The sequence below is a fragment of the Pipistrellus kuhlii genome, unplaced genomic scaffold, assembly GCF_014108245.1.
Source record: "Pipistrellus kuhlii isolate mPipKuh1 unplaced genomic scaffold, mPipKuh1.p scaffold_m20_p_2, whole genome shotgun sequence".
Classification (NCBI taxonomy): Eukaryota; Metazoa; Chordata; class Mammalia; order Chiroptera; family Vespertilionidae; genus Pipistrellus; species Pipistrellus kuhlii.
The window spans coordinates 50879478-50899998 of record NW_023425515.1 but is presented as its reverse complement, the minus strand read 5'-3'; the positions used below and the strand labels follow the sequence as shown (position 1 = coordinate 50899998).

The following is a 20521-nucleotide window of genomic DNA, read 5'->3' as shown; positions in this document are numbered from 1 at the left end:
GAACTGGCATGATGCATGTGTTGGGTAACTGGGATTTTTAAAATATATATTTTTATTGATTTCAGAGAGGAGAGAAGTGGGAGAGACAGAAACATCAATGATGAGAGAGAATCATCAATTGGCTGCCTCCTGCATCCCCACCCTGGGGATCGAGTCCACCACCAGGCATGTGCTCTGGCCCAGAAACCATAGGTCCATGCTCAGCCACTAAGCCACGCCGGCCGGGCCAGGTAACTGAGATTTTTAAAGGGCAGGTTCGCTATGTATCTCAGTGACCCCACCTGCCTCTTCTGGAATCGGTCCCTGCATTCCTAGAGAGCGTCCACACTGCCGCTTCAGCTCTTCATGAAGCACTTTGGGAATTCAGCAGCGATGGGCCTTACCCACAAGGAATTTAACTGTTCCTTGCAAAACAAAACTGAAGCACGCAATGACACGCAAAAATAGACATTAAGTTACACGATTCGCTTCACTTCACTGGAGATTGTGAATCACTCCTCTTTTGTTTATCTGCATTATTTTTAACATTCAGCTCAGATCACTAAGTATTAATTTCTGAAAGCCAGCTTCTTCCACGCGTGCTTAGAAAGCATTAAGACAATCATAATGAGGTGCATTTATCTTTCATGACGTGAAGGCAGAGAGACTTTTCAGTCCAGACTGATCATTTAAGCTGGGTGCTTTTCTTTTCACAGTGCTAAGCTTATATGCCTAACTTCTGTTCTGGCATCTGTTTCTAACTATCAATATGGATAGTCTAAATTGAAATTTCCATTTCCTCAGGAAGCATACTGCTTTTATTTGGATCAGGAATAACCTCCTTGTTGCCGAATCCAGTGGTTACATTTCCGTTAAACTATCTCTCTGTTAATTTTGATTCTATCACCACTCACTCTCATCTTGATACCCTTTTCTTCTCAGTTGCTATAATGTTCATCTTTACTTTTATTTTTTTTCTGGCTCTATAATTGCTCCTTCTCAATCCTTTTTCTTGACTCTTGCTGGTCAGGACATATACTATACTTGGGTTTCGGTTTGATTCCCAGTAGGGGAGTGTGTGTGTGTGTGTGTGTGTGTGTGTATGTGTGTGTGTGTGGTGGGGGGGGCTGGGTGGCCAGTTGAGATATCTCTCTCTTCCCCCCCCCCTCTCTCTCTCTTTCTCTCTTTCTCTCCTTTCCTCCCTCCCTCCCTCCTTTCCTCCCTCCCTTCCCTCTTTCCTTTCTCTAAGCATGTTCTCAGGTGAGGATTAAAAAAGAAAATATATATATTGGTACTCTAGTCATTCACCTAGCCATATTGTGTGGCTAGGACCAGTTCTCCAAACCATTCTCTCCTCTGTAGCCCCATTCTTATTGCCAACACTGCCAAAGGGTCCTTGTCCTAGACTCCATGCTTGAAAGTGTCCCACTCTGGTTTCCCTTTAGTTAAGCCATTCCTTATGAGCTGAAGAGTCTGTAGGGCCAAGGAAATGTGAAATGTGTGTGTGTCCCCTCACCCCTGCCCACCACTATCTAGCTACACAAGACCCCATATCCCTGCAACAGGCCCCTTTCCAGGTCTGTTCTTCCAAGAGTAGACTGCATGCCTCGTGTGTGCTTCCTATGCCCACAGGACCACCGTTCTGAAGGGGATAGATGGCGCTTGGATGGGGTTGGTCATGTGCATACCTGTGAAGCCCTGGGCGCTGTAGATCAGAGCCAGAGGTCAGAGGAGGAGGACATGGCAGGGACCTCCACTGGTACTTTCGTCAGAGGCCCACAAGCATTAGGGGTAGGACTAATTATTGCCTTACTTTCCTTTATATTCCTGGTACAGTGCTTCAACTACTTTTAGTGATTCTTAAGGGCTGGGGCTTTACCTTTTTAACTTTATGTTCCAGTGTACATAGGCCTAGCACAATACCTACCCCAATACACAGTGAATACTCACTATGTTTGTTGAATGAGTTAACAACACAGCTTATAATGAATAATTTAACATAATTCATCTTCTTCATTGTCCTTATAAAGTTTGTATAGTTTTATTATGTCTTATGGCCAGCATTTTTCCAGAAAACATGCCTCTAAGTTTGCATAACTATTTTATGGGAAAACTAGATTTTATATATAAAACTGAATTTTATTTTTAAAGATATTTTTACAAACAATGTTATAAAATAGAGTTAGTTAATGGTAGGTAGCATAAAATAGTGTCAGACAAACATAAAATTCTTGATAATACAAGTTAGTGTTATATCATGATTATCAGGACAACAGTGCCCCGACCCGCGGGGCAGCAACGAGGGCGCGTGGAAACCACCTAAGAGAATGAAGCAAACAAGGAACGCGAAGAACGGAGGCAAGGCAGGGTTCTGATCAAGCCTCAAAATTTTTATTCAAGAACATCGGTATATAAGCGCTCAGGAAGGGAGGGGAGGGGCAAGAGAAGGAGTTGTCACAAGGTGATTGGCTGGGTGCTGGGTACTTGTGCTTAGCTGGTTGGTTGTTCTAAAGTGGGAGGGTTATAGTCTTGGCGCTCGGGCTTTTTGGCGCTCTTGCTCAACCAGGAAGTGGAACTGACCAGGAAGTGAGACTGAACTTTTTCCTTATGGCTCCCGGCACAACCGTGCTTATAGCCAATTATATGAGTAACCTCCAAGCCCTGAAGGGCTCTCGGATACTAGCGTGAGAAGAAGCAGGAAAACTTAAAGATGCTGGTAAGAATGGAATTGGGTTTCCCTGCCAGGTTTCCCATGAATTCTGAGGGTAACCCCAAGATCCTGAAGGTCCCAGTTCTACTGAGCTCATTTGTGAGGGGTGTGTTTGTGTGTGATTACCTATATGAGCCATCCTGTGCTGTTCGATTGTTTTAATTACAAAACACACATAATTATTTAAATTTGAGTGATTTTAAAGTACCAAATCAGCATGTTTTAATTCGAGATGACTTCAGTGTGATAATTCACACTTGTTCTAGGTTCACCCCCCAACTTCAGTGGCCTTGGAGACGGAATGCCCCAGTATCACACCTGCTTTGGTTTCTACTTGAGCACATGCGCCACATTGAAGTGAGGGATACTCCAATCTGAGAATTGAGTAAACTGGATTTGGATGATCCTTACATTATTTCAGCTCACATGATCTGACCCTTAGGTTTGCTATTTGGAAAATAGTCTATTCATGATTCCACAGAGGAGTATCAAAATGTTAAGCCATGGCAATAATCGTAGTTTTAACCTTAACTTTGAGGATTCATACTGTTTTGTCATTTTTTATTTTTTGAAGGGTTTTTTCTTCCTTATTCTCCTTCTATTCTTAACGTTTTTAACCCTAATAAAATACACTTCTTCCACCCCTCCCCTTTCTAGGTGAGATGAGTCTTTCAGGAATACCTTATTAAAAGTATTAAATATCAAAGCAGTTACCTGTATGAGCCATCCTGCGCTGTCCGATTGTTGTGCCATCACGAGTCATGACTAAGGGAGTCATGATTAAAACCACTTAGTCACTGTTTCAAGAATACTTTTATGATGAAATTGCTGTGTGACAGCTTGGGATCCACTGACTTTGGGAGGAGGCATTCAGTTTATAAATACTAAATGGTTTTTGTCATCTAGAAAATAGTTTCCCTTACACAAGAGATTTTAAAATGTCTTCAGTTGCTTTAATTTAATAATGACACGTGAAACTATTTAGCCTTACAATAACTTTTCCAGCATTTATAAAAATGTGAGGAGACCTATAATAGTTCACATATTTTACCTCCCACTCACTTATGCTTCTACATTAAGGCCCTACCTCTCTTTCAAATAATTGTTTGTTACTTCCTTCTGCATTCAGAAACCTTTAAGTAAGTAACTTACGGTGGCAATTCTTCATAAAGAAGATTTGATGCCCGTGTGATTAAAAGGCAAAAACAAGCACACACAAAAAGTCATTACTATCATGTATATGTCACATACACTGTCCCTGCCCTTCCCTTTACCTTTAAGGCAGAAAAAGGTGGACTCACCTCCTTTTTTGGGACTTCTGGCTTCTTTTCTTCTTCAAGGCATTTGCATGTGTATGTTGGGGATGGAAAAAGAAATGTTGGGAAAGGGTTTGCTCAGCAAAGAGCAGGGCAAAGCACTGAATAAAATGCTGAGAAAAGGTGGGCAAGAGAACACGTGGAACGGAAGAAACTACTCTTCACCAACCTTTACAAGGCATCTCAGTTGGAGAACTAGAGCCAGAGGCACCAGCGATCCTGTGATGACAGTCCCTTAACCTAACAGGCGCTTAGTACCTGCTTATGTAACTTAACCCCTCATTTCATGGGAGAAGAAAGGGACTCCCACAAAGGTTAGCCGGTGCCATTCAGCTAGTCACATCACATCCTCTGATTCCTCCACTAATTCCTCTTCTATAAGAAGGTACTGCCGAAACCAGTTTGGCTCAGTGGTGGAGCGTTGGTCTGCGGACTGAAGGGTCCCAGGTTCGATTCCGGTCAAGGGCATGTAACTGGGTTGCGGGCACATCCCCAGTGGGGGGTGTGCAAGAGGCAGCTAGTCGATGTTTCTCTCTCATCGACGTTTCTAGCTCTTTATCTCTCTCCTTTCCTCTCTGTAAAAAAACAATAAAATATATATATATTTTTTAAAGAAGGTACTGTGATGACTTTTTCTGTTTGTAATTCTGTCACTCGGTACAGAGTAGGTATGAAATGTGGAGCTCATTAAATAACTGTGTTATTTGTAGGGCTGGTAGCACTTACTAGGTCTCTTTATGAGTAAGGGTTTTGGAGTCAGACTTAAATCTCAGCTTTGCCTGTTAGCACGTGGGCAAGTTTCTCATTCTTTCTAAATGAAGCTCTCACATCTCAATAAACGGGGATAATAATAGCTTCCACATAGTGTTGTTGTAACAAATGAAACAAGATTATTTGGAAGTCTTTAGTGTGGTGTGTTGCACAAATCATAGGCTTCAGAATAAGGGGTAACCATGACTGTATTTAAACTTCCTCGGAGAGTCAACATTCTTTACCCTTCAGGTGTGGGTACAGATATGTATTCTTATTGCCTTAGTTAACTGCTGTTTAGTTACTGTCTTGTCTAGAAAATGCCTGTTTCACCTACCTCAGAGCCTTTTAATTTGTTTAATTCCAGACTAATCCATGGAGGACAGCTTTTAAATGGATTGGCAGGCCCAACCGTAATGAATGCAGCTCCGTTCCTGTCCACAACGTGGTTCTCTGCAGACGAGCGGGCCACTGCCACGGCTGTCGCGTCCATGCTCAGTTACCTCGGCGGAGCATGCGCGTTTTTAGTGGGACCACTTCTTGTTCCAGCTCCCAACGGCACGGCGCCTCTTCTTGCATCCGAGAATAGCAGGGCCCACATTAAAGACCGTATAGAGACCGTGTTATATGCAGGTATTTTAACATTTATTTTCTTCCTGTTATACTCTGTCTTTTATCCCAGTCATCTTCACTCTGCTTTTGTATACCAGATCACTTATGAAATACTTAAGAGGGCTAATATATACATATGCGTATAAGTGCTTTCTTTGTTATGTAGTATTAGACATTCGTGCACTACGGGTCCTTCAGCCTGGCCTACGCCCTCTCGAAGTCCAGGACCCCTCGGGGGATGTCCGCCTGCTGGCTTAGGAGCACTGCCTGGGAGGCGGGAGAGGTTCCCGCCACCACTGCTGCGCTCGCCAGCCATGACCCCGGCTTCAGGCTGAGCAGAGCTCCCCCTATGGGAGCACTCTGACCACGAGGGGACAGCTCCTGCGTTGAGTGTCTGCCCCCTGGTGGTCAGTACGCATCATAGCGACAGGTCATTCCATGGTTTGGTCAATTTGCATATTAGAGTTTTATTATATAGGATGGAGAGGCCTATCTGAAACTTACCCTTTCTAGCAAGTTAAGTTTCAAATGTATTCTTGCTACATGGAAGGTTATTTCTTACTTTTCCTACCCGCTTACAATTAAGCTCAGTGTAAAACGTCAAATCTCTTTTCTACATATCTACCTAATAAAAGAGTAACATGCTAATTGACTGTACCTTTGTGACACCCACCAGCCAATCAGGAGTGAGTATGCAAATTAACCCAACAAAGATATCAGGCACCAAGTGGCCAGTGGTGGTACGCAGGCATTCTGTACCACCCAGCCACTCTGGGCCTCTGAGCAGTGTGAGAAGGCAGAAAGATGGCTCTTGGCCAGAGTGGAAAGGCTGCTCTGGCCAGAGTGAAGGCAGTGCTGGCAGCCAGGAGAAGGAAGGCCCATTCTTGCACGAATCTTCATGCATTCTGCCTCTAGTCCTATATAATAAAAGGCTAATACCCAAATCGACTGAACAGCAGAATGACTGGTCGCTATGATGCGCACTGACCACCAGGGGGCAGATGTTCAATGCAGGAGCTGCCCCCTGGTGGTCAGTGTGCTCCCTCAGGGGGAGTGCCACTCAGCCAGAAGCCAGGCTGGCAGAGAGTTAGCCAAGTATAATGGGTAGGAGGAAGAATATAACAGAGAGAGAACCATGGAGAGGAGCCCAGTAAGGGGAGAGAGTGTACTACCTTCAAGCAACTTAAAGCCCAGAGTGGCTTAGGTGTGGTGAGAGTAGATTAGGTAAGCCGGGCCCTGTAAGCCTTTTAAATAGGACTAAAGGTTTGAAATTCACCACATTTTCTGTAGTGGCCATACTCTGAAGAATTTATGCTAGAGAATTAAAGGTGAGATTTACATTTCAAAATATGGTTTGAAGGGAATACAAGTGAAAACAGAAATAGGGGCAGCATATAGAGCATTTAACCCACCTTACTCCTACTAAAGAGAAAAAATTGAAATGTAAAAATTAAATAAGTAGACAAATAAAACACAAAGCAGGGGAAACAACTTTTAAACCCTATTTCAGTTATATCATTCTTTTTATTGAAAATGTAAGCAATGATTATATCTTCAAGTGATTTGATTTTAGACATTTTTGTGTATAGCAGATAACCTACTTAAAACTTCCCAGTTATTTCTTCATTGCTTTTATATTTACCAACCTGCCTTCCTGAAATATTATCCCAAAACCCTCATTCCATTAAAAACATTTGCTAGAATTGCTACCCTAAAACATTAATGATTCTTTCACGGAATTATTCCAATCACATCATAAGGGAAATATAGACTAATAGGTCAATATCTCTTAGGTATATAGAGCCACATTCCTGAAAAAAATACTAGCAAACCAAATCCAGCAACATATACAAAGGATTATATGCCATGACTAACTAGGATTTATTTCTGGAATGCATGGTTGTTTGAACATTTAAAACTCAACTAATGGAATATGTCATATCAGTAGAATAAAGGAGAAAAACCATGCAATCATCGTAAAAGATGGGGGGGAAAGCATTTGACAAATCCAACACCCTTTCAAGACAAAAACACTCAACAAATCAGAAAGAGATATAGGAGCTCTCTCACCCTCATAAAGGGCATGTATGAAAACCCACAAATAAGGTCACAGTTATTGGTCAAAGACTGAATGTATTCCCCCTCAGATCAGGAATAAGACAAAGATGTCTAGTTTTGCAATGTCTATAAAGGACATATATGAAAAATCCACAGATAAGATCATAGTTACTGGTCAAAGACTGAATGCATTTACCTAGAGATCAGGAACGAGATAAGTATGTAAACTCTTTCTATGTCTGCTTAACATTGTGTTGGAGGCTCTAACCTGGATCGCTGAGAAAATAAGATAAAAGGCATTTTAGATCAGAAAGGAAAAAGCAAAGCTATCTCTTTTGAAAATGGTATGATCTTGAATATAAAAAAATCCCCTGTAACCCATTAAAAACATGTTAGATCTAAAAAACAAGTTCAGTAAGAATGAACAAGTTTATTCTAAAAAAAAGTTTTAGGATGCCAGATTAATATATAAAGATCAATTGTATTTCTGTACACTAGCAATGAATAATCCAAATATGAAATTAGGAAAACAATGTAATTTACAATAGCCTCAAAAAGAATAAAATATTTATGAATAAGTTTAACAAAATAAGGTAAAACTTGACCTCTAAAAGACTACAAAACACTGTTGGGAAAAATGAAAGAAGACCTAAAGAAATGGAAAGAGAGCCCATGTGAAAACTTAGTGTTGTGAAGATGCTAATATCCCCAAATTTATTTACAAATTCAGTGCAAGCCCAAATAATACTTGGCTGCCTTTGTTACAGAAACTGACAAGCTGATTCTAAAGTTTATATGGAAATTCAAGGGACCTAGAATAGCCAAAACAATCTTGAAAAAGAACAAAGTTGGAGAACTCACACTTCCCAGTTTCAAAAGTTACTACAAAGTTATGCCAATCAAAACAGAATTGTACTGGCATAAGGATAAACATATAAGTCAATGGAACAGAAGTGAGATTACAAAAAATAGACTATTGCATATGTGCAATTGACTTTTCAGAAGAGTGCGAAAACAATTCAGTGTGGGAAAAAGTCTTTTCAACGAACAATACTGGAATAACTGGATATCCACATGCAAAAGAATCCATTTGATCCCCTTCCTTACACCCCTACACAAATGAACTCAAAATTGATTGTGAGAGGCCAGGCCTGGAGCAGCCTGGCCCAAAACAGCTCGCTCCTCACCTGCCCCTGCCCCACGGCTGCCTCTCAGACATGGCTGGAAACTTTTGCGGGAACTTGAGGGTCTGCTGAATCAAGTGATGAAGGCTTATATCTGGATGTGTTGAGTTAGTATAGTCCTGGGGTGTTGATCTGTGAGTGCCTTGGGTGGGGCCTGGATGAGGCTGGTTGTCCTATTAGGAAATGTCTTTTGTGTGAAGTGTATCATTGGGCATGTGGAGGTATTATTGATATGAGAAAATGCTAAGTAACAGATTTGCTATCTGAAAAGGGATTTACTATCGGGGAAAGGGAGGGAGGAAGAGACTGAACATAAACTGTGCACCAATGGATGAGGATGAGGGGGCAGAGGGTGGGGTGGGAACCTGGTGGAGGGGGGAAGAAACGAGGAACCTGTGTAATAATATGAACAATAAAGATTGATTTAAAAAAAAAAAAATCACATTCACAAAAGTGTATAATAATATAAAATTTATCTCACTATGATCAATAATGAATATTATCCTTGCCAATATGGTTAATACAAAATGTTATTTTATTTTCTAAATAATTTTTATTTATTTATAGATTTTAGAGAGAGAGATAAAAAGGAAGAAAGAGAAACTGATTCGTTATTCCACTCTTTAATGTATTCATTGGTTGAATCTTGTATGTGACCTGACTGGGAATTGCGCTCATGACATTGGCACATCAGGATGATGCTCTAACCAACTGAGCTACCCAGCCAGGGTTTTATTTTCAATAATATTTTATTTCAACCTAATAATACAAAAAATGAAAACAAATGTTTTAGAGATCTGTTATACAACATTGTGTCTATAGTTAATAATACTATATTGTACACTTAAACATTTGTTAAGAGGGTAGATCTCATGTTAAGTGCTCTTACAACAACAATGCAAATAATAACCATCATGGTCAAAAAAAAAAAAATTGATTGTGGACTTAAATGTGAGAGCTAAAACAATTAACTTATATAAGACGAGATAGGAGTAAATCTTCATGTGCTTGGGTTAGTCAAAGCCTTTTTATAAAGGACACCAAAAGCACAAATGACAATAGAAAAAAAAAACATGTAAATTTGATTTCATCAAAGTTAAAACTTTTGTGCTTCAAAGGACACCATCTACAAACTGAGAAGACAATCCATAGAATGGAAGAAAATAGTTGCAAATTATGTATCTGATAAGGAACTTTTAACCAGAATATATTTTTTAAAACTTAAAAATTCAGCAACAGAAAAATAAACAACCCAATTAAAAAATGGGCAAAGGACTGAATAGACATTTCTCTAAAGAAAATATAAAAATGTCCAACAAGCACCTGAAAAATACGCTTACTGTCATTAGTCATTAGGGAAATGCAAATGAAAGCCATAAATCATAATAAAGATAAACTTTGCACCCAATAGGGTGGCTATAATCAATCAAATTGAAAATAAGTGTTGGTGAGAAAGTGGAGAAATGATACATTGGAACCCTTATACATTGCTAGTAGAAATAAAATGCCACTTTGGAAACATTTTGGCAATTCCTCAAAATGTTAAACAGAAATTGTCATATGACCCAGCAATTTCATTTCTACGTATATACCCAAGTGAGATGAAAACACATCTGTGCAAGAAATTGTACATGAATGTTCATAGTAGTGGTATTCATTACTAGAGGCCCAGTGCACAAAATTCACACATGGGAGGGGGTCCCCTCAGCCCAGCCTTCAACCTCTCTAATCTGGGACCCCTCAGGGGGTGTCCGACTGCCAGTTTAGGCCAGATCCCACAACATCCCTCTCACAATCTGGTATTGCTGGCTCCCCACTGCTCACCTGCCTGCCTGATTGCCCCTAACTGCCTCTGCCTGCCAGCCTTATTACCGCTTAACCACTCCCCTGCCAGCCTGATTGACACCTAACTGCTCCCCTGCCAGTCCGACTGCCTCCAACTGTCCTCCCCTGCAGGTCCAGTTGCCCCCAACTGCCCTCCTTGCTGGCCTGGTCACCCCTAACTGCCCTCTTTTGTTGGCCTGACTGCCCACAACTGCCCTCCCCTGCTGGCTATCTTGTGGTGGCCATCTTGTGATGGTCAATTTGCATATTACCTCTTTATTATATAGGATAACCTAAATGTAGAAATAGTCCAAAATTTCTGTCAATTTCGTGGAATAAGAATGTGGTATATCTTTGCAGTATTTTTATTTTACTTGACAAAAAAAAAAAAAAAAAGAATAAAGTACTGATATATGCTCCGACATGGATGAACCTTGAAAACATGCCAGTGAAAGAAGCCTGTCACACAAAAAAACACACCAAATTATATGATTTCGTTTATAAAAAATCTCCATAATAGTCTCTGAAATAGACTCTGAAAGTAGATTAATGGTAATGTAGGCCTGAGATATTTATGCAGATAATGAATACAGAATTTCCTTTTTTGGGATGATGAAAAAGTTCTAAAATTAATTAAGGTGATGGTTGGTTGCACAATTGTGAATACACTAAAAACCATTTAATTATGCACTTTAAAAGTGTGAATTGTATATTATGGGAAGTATATCTCAAGCTGTTTACAAAAAATGCCAGTTGAAGTATGGGCAAAGAATAGGAACAAGGCAACCACAGTAGAAGAAATACACGTGGCCAATAAGCATATAGAAGACTAGAGGTCCGATGCACGAAATTGGTGCAAGAGTATGTTTTCACAGCCACCGCGGCTGCCTGGTTCCCTCCCTCCAGCCATGGCATGGCAGTGGCCTGGATCCTCCATCCCACGGCTGCAGAAGGATGTCCACTTTAATTAGCATCTTATGCTTTTATTATTACAGATGCTCATTCATTGTTACTAATAAAAAGAACTGTAAATTCAAACAGTTCATTAACTTTAGTTGCTTCTCAGATTGACATAAAGATATCTGTGGTTAAGTGTCATAAGAATGTTCTATCCATTGAGCCAAACCGGTCTCGGCAAAAAATACAACATTCTTATGACACTTAACCACAGATATCTTTATTCTATGTCAATCTGAGAAGCAACTAAAGTTAATGAACTGTTTGAATTTACAGTTCTTTTATTTATTAGTAACAATGAATGAGCATCTGTAATAATAAAAGCATAAGATGGGGAGTGAGGGGTCCCAGGTTTGATTCCGGTCAGGGGCATGTACCTTGGTTGCGGGCATATCCCCAGGGGTGTGCAAGAGGCAGCTGATCGATGATGACTCTCTCATCGATGTTTCTAACTATCTCTCTCCCTTCCTCTCTGTACAAAATCAATAAAATATATTTTAAAAAAGTAAGAATGTTGTATTTTTTACTAAGAATATAGTCCTAGAATTAGAATTATCCTACTAAAAGGTCCTCTAGAAATCACTTAACCCAAACCCTTTATTGGCCCAGAAAGAGGAAGTGATTCATTCAGATTCCAAGTTAATTAATAGTATAGACAGGTGTATACTTTAAGGCTTTTGGTTTTTTTCTACTAAATTAAGCACAGCTAACAAAAGGTGGGACTTCTAGGAAACAGATCTCTGGAGGGAATATTCGGGATACCTAGGAATCTTCCCTCCTGTGATAATGCCAAACTAAGATTGCTGCGATATTCATTTTAATTCTGATTGTTTAATATTCTGCAGTAGCTAGTCTTGTGTTTATAAATTTTACTTTCTGTCTCTTAGTTTCTTATTTTGTATGTTTTCCTGTTCTGTTCAAATTTCCAATATAGCCGGTAAATTGAGTCTGTCCTACATTAGAATATCATATCATTCACCAAACAAACCTCCTGATCTCTTCCTACATGTTTTCTCATATTTATTTTTTATTTATGAAGACCATGTTTATTAGACAACCATCCCAGACCTGTTTCAAAATCTCTTACAGTTCAGGACTGTGTTGTTGTTTTTTTCATTGTATCTATATTTTTATATAAAATATTCAAACAAGGCAAAGCCACAGGGATGGAAAATAGATTAGCAGTTTCCACAAGCTGGGGAGGATGAAGGTGGGGAGGAGAGTCACTGCTAATGGGAAAGGTGGTATTTTGGGGGAGATGAGGAAAACGTTTGCTGTTGGTGGTGGTGACACTTATAGATGTTCCCTCTTCCTTCCGCTTGGCCCCCCTCCACCCAGCTCCACTCCCTTTTCTCCATAGACCAACCTTTGCTTACTGCCTTCATCTTTTTGTCTGTATGCTGCACCATAGTACCACCACACTTCATTGCTAACTGTAGGACTTCTTACCTGTGGCCTGCTGAAATGTGTATCTTGACATATGATGTTTCTCACACAGTTAGGTTAAGTTAGGTACTATATTTCACCTATTTTCATATGCCTAGTGCTTAGTTGATGCTTAGTAAATATTTGTTAGATAAATAATACTTGAAATGTTGAACTGTTTGTGTCATCTGGTTAACATTTCACTTTTTTTTTTTTCTTTTCAGAATTTGGAGTGGTCTGCTTAATATTTTCTGCAACTCTCGCTTATTTCCCACCCCGGCCTCCCCTTCCTCCCAGTGTCGCTGCAGCTAGCCAGCGACTGAGTTATCGGCGGAGCTTTTGTAGATTATTAAGGTAAATGTACTTAGAATTACTGAGTGGTTTGATAGCACCTTTAAAAATAATTCCACATTTACTTAAGATCATTTAAAATAATTTTTCAGCAATCTATTAATCAGTTTGTAAATAATTGATTTAAAAAATTAGATTAAATACTTTAATGGAACTTCCTATCAGAAATCTATCTTAAAAAGTTGCCCAAAACAAAAACCTCCATAATTTTTCCCTTCTCTGTCTCTATTGTTATTTATTTAACATTTTAAAAATTAAATCTTTCATTTAAATAATTTCTTTTATAAGGGGCCATATCACATAATAGTATCTGTGAAATCAAGGGTTTTATGTGTTTGTTATATTTTTCCTATTAGGTAAATTCTTTTTATTCATTTCATATTTCTTTCTTTTTTTTAATATATTTTTTTTAATTTCGGAGAGAGAGATAGAAATAGCAACCTGGCATGTGTCCTGACTGGGAATGGAATCATGACCTCCTGGTTCATAGGTTGACACTCAACCACTGAGCCACATTGGTTGGGTTGTTTTGTATTTCTTAATACACATTAAAATAAAAAATGAATAAAATAAATAGTACTTATTTATATGCCTCTGGTAGGATCATACTTTGAGAAACTTAACATTTTATTTTATTGGAATAGTTTAAATTTAATTAGATTAAATTCTGCCCTTGAAGGCTTAAATGCTATGTTACTGAACTCGATTCTTTGGTTATATAGATCATCACTGGTGATTATGATTTGCATTTGGGCCATTAGAACTTATCTTTGGAATTTTCCCCCCAGTTTGTTATAATAAGTTTTTAGTGATTCGTCAGCAACTCTCTCTGGTTGGTTCTTTCTTTTCTAGTCCTCCTCTCTCACCAGATGGTAAGACCCTGTGGTCAAGAACTATGTCTTTTTGTCCACAGTAATATTACTTAATCCTATATAATAAAAGGATAATATACAAATTGTCCGCTTGAGAGTTTGACCAGCCAGGAGTTCTACCACTCGCTATGACGTGTCTAACCACCAGGAGGCGGCCCGGAACAAAGGAAGGCTCTGGCCGGCAACCAGCAGCCAAGGGAAGGAAGGCCCCAGCTGGCCCTGATTGCTGGGCAGGCCTACAGACCCTACCCTCACGAATTTTGTGCATCGGGCCTCTAGCAGGATTATAATACAAGCGACATAATAGGTAATTTAAAATTTTCTAGTAGCTGCATTTAAAAAGATTAAAATAAATAGGTAAAAATTAATTTTAGTAGCATATTTTATTTAAGCCAGTATATCTAAAATATTATTTTAATATTAATTCATATTAAAAATTATTGAGGTATTTTATATTCTTTTATTCATACAAAATCTTTGGAATCTGGTGTATATTTTACTTATAGCATATTTCAATTAGGATGCTAGATTTCATTAGAAATACTTGGTCTGCATTTAAATTTTATTATATTAACAATTGAACAGTGTCTTCCATATTGCACTGTTTTATTTAAAGTTAAAAATATGTACCTACAATTTTTCAAGCTTAGAATCATTACATCTGTGATATTATCTTAAAGGTCTTATATTTTATAGACAATTGTTGGGCTTTAATTGATTATCTTTTACTTTACTTCAGTGGAAACTTCTTATAAAATTCACTGTGTATTTGTTGAACATGTCAATATTATCCACTTAATTATCTTAAAATTTGTTTTACACAACAGACATCATTTTGCTCTGCTGCAGCAAGTTACAATTGCTATTCATTACAAAATTTGTATTTTATTCCAGTCTCATATTTTTCCCCATAAAACATTTAGGTAAGCAAATTACAACGTTATATTAGTATGTAAAAAATATTTAGAATTGAGTTATTTCACTGACACCAAGAAGGTCAGTGACAGGATATAATACTAGAAGCAACACATACTACAACTTGCACACTACAATATCTTACCCAGTGCAGCAGTTAAAGTGAATTGTAGTTCTACCAAAAAAATAACATTGCATTTAAAATTTTAAATTAGTTCTAAAGTTGCACTAGCCACATTTCAAGTGTTTAATAGCCACATCTGGCTTGTGACTACCATGTTAGCATAGCTATGTAAAATTATTTTTCAATGTTATTTCACAGCCAACTAATGAAAGAAGGTTGACCACTTAAAAAAAAAAAAAAGTAGAATAAAATCCTATCTAATAAAAGAGTAATATGCAAATTGACCATCATACCAAGACAAAAGATGGCTGCCCCTATGTGGACACAAGATGGCTGCCACAAAATGACCTGCAGGGGAGAGCAGTTGTGGGAAGTTAAGGATTACCAGGTCAGCAGAAGAGGGCAGTTGGAGGGGGCAAGGCCTGCAGGGGAAGACAGTTGGAGGGGACCCAGGCCTACAGGGGAGGGCAGTTGGGAGCCAGCAGTCCTGGATTGTGAGAGGGATGTCCCTTAAGGGGTCCCAGATTGGAGAGGGTGCAGGCTGGACACGAATTTTGTGCACTAGGCCTCTAGTAGAATAATATTATTGCATCATTTATAGTAATGATAGTACTAAATATAGTACATATCTTTTGTGAGAGTTTCAATCTACCTATATGTACATATTACATGGGTAGGTCACAAAGTAAAGATATGTTTCTTACTCTGGAGCATTGTAAAAGGTTTTTAAAAACCATATCTCTACAGCACCTTGTACATTGCCTTTCACATAATAGGCAACAACAGAAATATTAAATTGAATTATTATCAATGGCACACATTTATAAGATGAATAGTTAAAATGATAGTTGTTTTTTTTTAAAATAAAATGCTACTTAAGTTTTTCTTTATGCTAAGCCAGAGATCAGATAGCAATAGATAAGGCTAGAGAGGTAAATTAGGGTCATATTATGCCATATTAGTAATTTTGGACTATTCTGTGGAAAATGAGGGGTCATTGAAGGATTGATTTTAATGAAAGAAGTTATATAAAAGGTTGTTCTGACAAGGGAAAACAACTTAAAATTATCACTCTGATTAACCTCTGTTTGCTTCTAATTGCCCCAGAGTCAAGATCTTTATTTTCTGTGTAAACCATAAAGTATAAGATCTTTTTTCTCTATTAAAAAATAATCATTTTCACTAATGCTTACCATTCCTTTGTCTCTCCCATATTCAACTGTTTACTCTGCAGAATTGCTTGCTTCTACTTTTGGCTCACCATAGTCAACACTCACAGAGCTTCTTCAGGGCAGTTCTTAGGGCCTGCCATGCTGTATTCCCCTAGCTTACCTATGTAATTTAAATTTTCTCTGGTCCTTCAAAGAAACCCTGGTTACTTTATTATTCCTGGATTCATTGAAATAACTGTGTGTGTTTTTTCCCTAGATTAACTACATTATCTGGGGTAGGAGGTGAGGAAGCAATTGTTATATGCTGAAGTTTCCACCACAATTATTTTTTACTATTCATACAATTCCCATGTCTTAATATGCATTTAAACTCTATTACCTAATGTAAACATTTCTGTCCCTTTATGTGTTGGTTTAATGTTTGATGACAGTGGTTGTTGTTTTTGCCTTTCAAACTTGAAGGGTGGAGTGTTGAGTTGAACATGTTCTTTACTTCAGGACACATAAACACATTTACTCATTTATTTACTTGTTCATTCTTTTATTTATATTTCTCATTTTCATTCCTCTCCCCTTCTCTTACCCAGGCCACCTTTCAAATGCATTTAATGTGTATCTGACTGTGTTCTTTTTCTTTTCTTTCTTGTCTTTTTTTAATATATTTTATTGACTTTCTTACAGAGAGGGAGAGAGAGTGATAGTTAGAAACATCAGTGAGAGAGAAACATCGATCAGCTGCCTCCTTCACAACCCCTATTGGGGGTGTGCCCACAATCAAGGTACATGCCCTTGACTGCAATCAAACCCTGGACCTTTCAGTCCGCAGGCCAAAGCTCTATGCACTGAGCCAAACCGGTTTCAGCTGTGTGCTTTTTCAATACATGTAATTTTTAAATGTATCTGTGTTTAACTTATCTAAATGATGGTACATTATGTATCTCATTATTTTTTACTATTTTCACTGAACATGGTAAGGTTTGGTTTTTTTTAAAAAAAAAATAACTTCATTTGGGAAATTTATAGAAATATCCAAAGGTAGAATAGTTCAACTTTGATATCCCCATAACCCAATATCTACAGTTGCCTATTTAGCTCATATTGTTTTAGCTCTACTTTACCTACTTCCCCCATTCCTGCATCATGAAGCAAATCCCAGATGACAAGTCATTTCATCTATAAATATTTCAATATGTGTAATCTATGTTAGAAATATAAGGACACTTTAATATAATACAAATATAGTATCATTATCACACCTAAAAACTTAAAAAATAGTTTACTAATATTACATCATTGTTTATATTTCCAATTGTCATAAATGTCATAAAATTTTTTTTTTTAACAATTTGTTTGAATCGGGATCCAAATTAGGTTCACATATTGCAGTTGGCTCAAACCCATTATAATCAATAGGTTTTCTTTCCTCTCTCTCTCTCTTACCCTTGTAATTTATTTGTTGAGGAGCCAATTCTTTTGTCTCCAGGGTCTAGATTTTGGGGATTGCTTCTTTATGGTGTAGTTTGCCATGTTTCTCTATTCTTTGTATTTCCTGTAAATTGTAGCCAGAGCTATGTTCTAACTCAAGTTTTTTTTTTTAATATATTTTCAAGTTTTTGTTTTTGCTTTGGTTTTACAACACTATTTCATAAATGATGATTCCTTCTTCCTACACAAAGAGCAAAGGAATAAAATTATGTTACAAATATAAAAATGTAAACTACGTATTATATAAAATGTAAAATTCTATTGCCTTTATTACAGTATGGAGATGGATAAATAAATTATGATATATCAACATAATGGAATACTATGCAGCTATGAGAAAGAATGAAGAAGCTCTGTATGTATTGACTATGGAAGAGCTTTAAATGAAAAAGTAAAATTCAGCAAATGGTTGTACTATGCTATCACTTATGTAAAAAGATTGGGGGAAATATATAGTATATTTTTTATCAGCTTGTATGTTTTATATAATTTCTGGGAAGTTACCAAAGAAAGTGATAACATTGATAATTGTGGGAAGAGGGCAATAGGGATTAGAGGGAGATATTTTTCCCATATTTTTATACCTGTTTGGTTGTGAGCCATTTTAATTGTATTGCCTATTAAATAATTATTTAAAAAATAATAGTAAAACAAATGATAACAATAAAACGAAAATTAAAACTACTCTCTAAAAACGGTAAAACTAACAAATTATATATTTATTTTTAATCTTTTTTCTAACTTGTACTAGGAGAAAGTATATATTTTTTTAACATTTGAATTTTTATTTTTCAATTACAGTTGACTTATTAGTTTAAAGTGTACAATATAGTGATTAGACATTTACATAACTTATAAAGTGTTCACCTGATAAGTCTAGTACCCCCCTAAGCAACAGTAATTTATCCTTTCAAATAGAGCTTTTTTTAACTGAACCTACCTACGTCATTCTATGAAATAGGTTGCTCATTCATTGATATAATAAACATTGACAATTTTAAACAATATGAACAAAAAATGCTACTCTTATAAAAATGAAACATTTAAAGAACTTTGATTTTATTAACAACTGACAACTATTTTTTATTTCTGATTCGAATGTTCAAATTTTCAAATGACTGTTTTCATGAGTAAGTTTATATTCTAGAGTTTGAATCTGCAATAATATTTTTTACTTCTCTTTCACAGCAACGTGAGATTTTTGATGATTGCTTTAGCATATGCCATACCGCTCGGTGTATTTGCTGGCTGGTCTGGAGTTCTGGACTTAATTTTAACACCAGTGCATGTTAGCCAAGTAAGCATTTTATCTTAATATTTGAAGGTATTTTTAGTTCATTTAAGTGATAATTATTATCTACATGTTCTTAGTTTTAGCTTCAAGGCCTGGATAAAACAATAGTATATCACTATTGCAAAAGCAAGGTCCATGTGAAATAGTTAAACAATATTTATTTTCTTCATGGATTTTGTTAAGTCATGAATTTCACATTTATTTGGGTGTTATTAATGATGCTGCTAAGCAGAAAAATAAAGAAGGAAAATCTTAGTTATGTTGACTCTATCCTTTATATTCTTGCTTTATGCTTTATGAAGATTAAGATCAAAATATATGGCTATTCCTACACCTAATTTCTCACTTTCTCTCTAGTCTCAGGATAAGGATATCTCATTTAAAAGTAGCCATTTCACCCTAACTGGTTTGGCTCAGGGGGTAGCGAATCTACCTGCAGAATGAAGGGTCCCAGGTTCGATTCCAGTCAAGGGCATGTACCGTGGTTGTGGGCAGATCCCCAGCAGAAGGTGTGCAGGAGGCAGCTAATCAGTTTTTCTCTCATTGATGTTTCTAATTCTCTCTCCCTCTCCCTTACTCTCTGTAAAAAAAATCAATAAAATATATATATATTAAAATAAATAAAAGTAGCCATTTCACTGGTGGTGTGGGGTCCTTAGCAAGTGAGAAATGCACTGCACATGTAAGGGGCTAAGCCACCAGTGGTTTAACAGAGAGACTGTTACAGGGCTGAAAGCAGAACACGAAGAGTAGAGGGCAAGCAATGCTGGGCTCTCGGAGTCCGGGGCCTGCCGTAGTGGAAAGGCCTCATTAACATCTTGGGCTTCTGCTGAGGCACCGGAAAGGCCAAACTTTAGAATGTAGATACACTTCCCGAGATTGAGTAAGACCTAGCCTACTTAAACCCAGAGACAAAGCCTAAAACCAAGCCCCAACAAAAGTCTGCAGAGGATACAGTTGAGTCCTACCAAATGATAGGGGGCTTGGGAAACACCTTGGTTTCTACTTCTCTGCTATTGTAAAAGCACAAAATCAAGCCTATCCAAATGCAAGGTGATCATTTAGTAATTGAACTGTCTACTAACATAAAAATCAACCATTTTAAAGCAAGATGAAAGAGTCTGGAATCTTTAGATTTATTTTCCATGACTTATACTATACAATTAAAAAAAAACAAAAAAAAAAACCACACCAAAACATTAGGCATACAAAGAATCAGGAAAATGTGACCCATATTTTAAAAATAAAAGTAAAAAGAAAAGTAGTCAGTAGAAACCAACTTGGAGATAGTCTCTAGATGTTGGCTGTAGCTGGCAGAGACTGTAATGTAAGAGAAATCTTTGCTCCAAGTTCATAAGCCTGTTCCCCCTGTTAATCCTTTTTTTTTTTTTTTTTTAATATATTTTATTGATTTTTTACAGAGAGGAAGGGAGAAGGGATAGAGAACTAGAAACATCGATGAGAGAGAAACATTGACCAGCTGCCTCCTGCAC

General features: G+C 37.5%; 1 protein-coding gene across 3 annotated transcripts in view; it reads left to right on the top strand.

The window, feature by feature from the left end:
• The window catches only part of SLC49A4 (solute carrier family 49 member 4), a 68760-nt gene that overhangs the window by 15910 nt on the left and 32329 nt on the right, over window positions 1–20521 (top strand). For all 3 annotated transcript variants that reach the window (XM_036445773.2, XM_036445772.2, XM_045583943.1), the window contains exons 3-5: window positions 5123–5388; window positions 13040–13169; window positions 18923–19031. In XM_036445773.2, the coding sequence (XP_036301666.1) occupies window positions 5123–5388; window positions 13040–13169; window positions 18923–19031 (505 nt within the window). The remainder of the gene's footprint in view (window positions 1–5122; window positions 5389–13039; window positions 13170–18922; window positions 19032–20521) is intronic.